General features: G+C 39.0%; 1 protein-coding gene across 1 annotated transcript in view; it reads left to right on the top strand.

The window, feature by feature from the left end:
- LOC106514922 (solute carrier family 12 member 7) overlaps positions 1 to 1,287 on the top strand; it is a gene marked incomplete in the record, with an annotated part of 37,800 nt that overhangs the window by 27,437 nt on the left and 9,076 nt on the right. Inside the window, 2 exon segments of the mRNA XM_014004459.1 lie at positions 875 to 993; positions 1,077 to 1,175. Of these exon segments, the coding sequence (XP_013859913.1) occupies positions 875 to 993; positions 1,077 to 1,175 (218 nt within the window).

Here is a 1,287-nt window from a genome sequence, read left to right as displayed (position 1 = left end):
ATATTATATTATATTATTTATTCATCATTTTTCTGTTGTGTTTCTTAGTTGTCTGTTCTGGTTTGTATTTCTAAACGTTAGTGTGAAATTCAGCTAAGAGATCAAGTTGTTTAACTATGAACAGGTAATATGTTACTTGTTGTAAATGGCTTTTGAAATGGCCACAGCTTGGAGAAGTAGAAGAATTTTTTTAAACAGATTGTAGAGTGAATGACTAGTTTACTCGGTGCCAAAACCAAAGTGAATTGCTGGCATCTTAAAAYATTTTTTCTATTTCAGCAAATGAACTTGCATAAAAATAAATAAATAAATGTTTTACCAGATGTCCTCACTGATGCAACCTGAAATCTCAGTATTGCAAGACCACAGGACCGCTGAGCAGACCCATTTTAAAACCATTCTAATCTAAAAATAAATAGAGCAATTCATGCAAATAATGCTTTATAAATCTTCACAACACTGTCAATTTAATAATTTAGGCGGGGCTGCCATGCACTGGTGCCACCTGACCCTCTGACCACCATCGATAGGTAAAGTGGGTGAAGTGTTTTGCCCAAGGACACAAAGATTGAAAAGAATGGAATGGAGAAATCAAACCAGCAACCTACCAGTTACAGGATGACTCCCCTAACCACTCGGCCACATCTGCCCCATTTAGATGCCATTTAGTTGCAATTAAAAATGTTTAGATGAATTTAATCATATAAAATAAAGTTGTATGTAAATTTACCTCAATGGGACAAGGTTTCACCCAAGAAGGAATCAGTGAAATAAAACATGGAGGAGCCCAGCTCAACTGTAACTCTGCAGGTTTTTATATTAATGACCGCTTACTGAATGTTGCGTCACATCTTTTTTTTCCTGTCATCCTCAGGTCTTTGGTCATGGGAAAGCCAACGGTGAGCCCACCTGGGCCCTTCTGCTGACAGTTGGGATCTGTGAGATAGGAATCCTCATCGCCTCTGTGGACAACGTGGCCCCCATCCTCTCCATGTATGCACCCACATATCATCAGTGCCTTACTCCTCATACGAAACCTTTGCATCGCCTCAGTTTGTATCRTCCTACCTGTTTAGGTTTTTTCTCATGTGTTACTTGTTCGTCAACTTGGCCTGCGCTGTGCAGACTTTGCTCCGAACTCCCAACTGGAGACCTCGCTTTAAGTTTTACCACTGGTGAGAACACATTTAAATTAACTCTGCAAATTATACATTTAGTAATGTATTATAAGATGTTTTTTTGTGTGTGTGTGTGTGTGTGTGTGTGTGTGTGTGTGTGTGTGTGTGT

Source organism: Austrofundulus limnaeus, unplaced genomic scaffold (assembly GCF_001266775.1).
Source record: "Austrofundulus limnaeus strain Quisiro unplaced genomic scaffold, Austrofundulus_limnaeus-1.0 Scaffold24, whole genome shotgun sequence".
In the NCBI taxonomy this organism is placed as follows: Eukaryota; Metazoa; Chordata; class Actinopteri; order Cyprinodontiformes; family Rivulidae; genus Austrofundulus; species Austrofundulus limnaeus.
The sequence above is the reverse complement of the archived record's forward strand: the minus strand, read 5'-3'. Positions and strand labels throughout refer to the sequence as shown.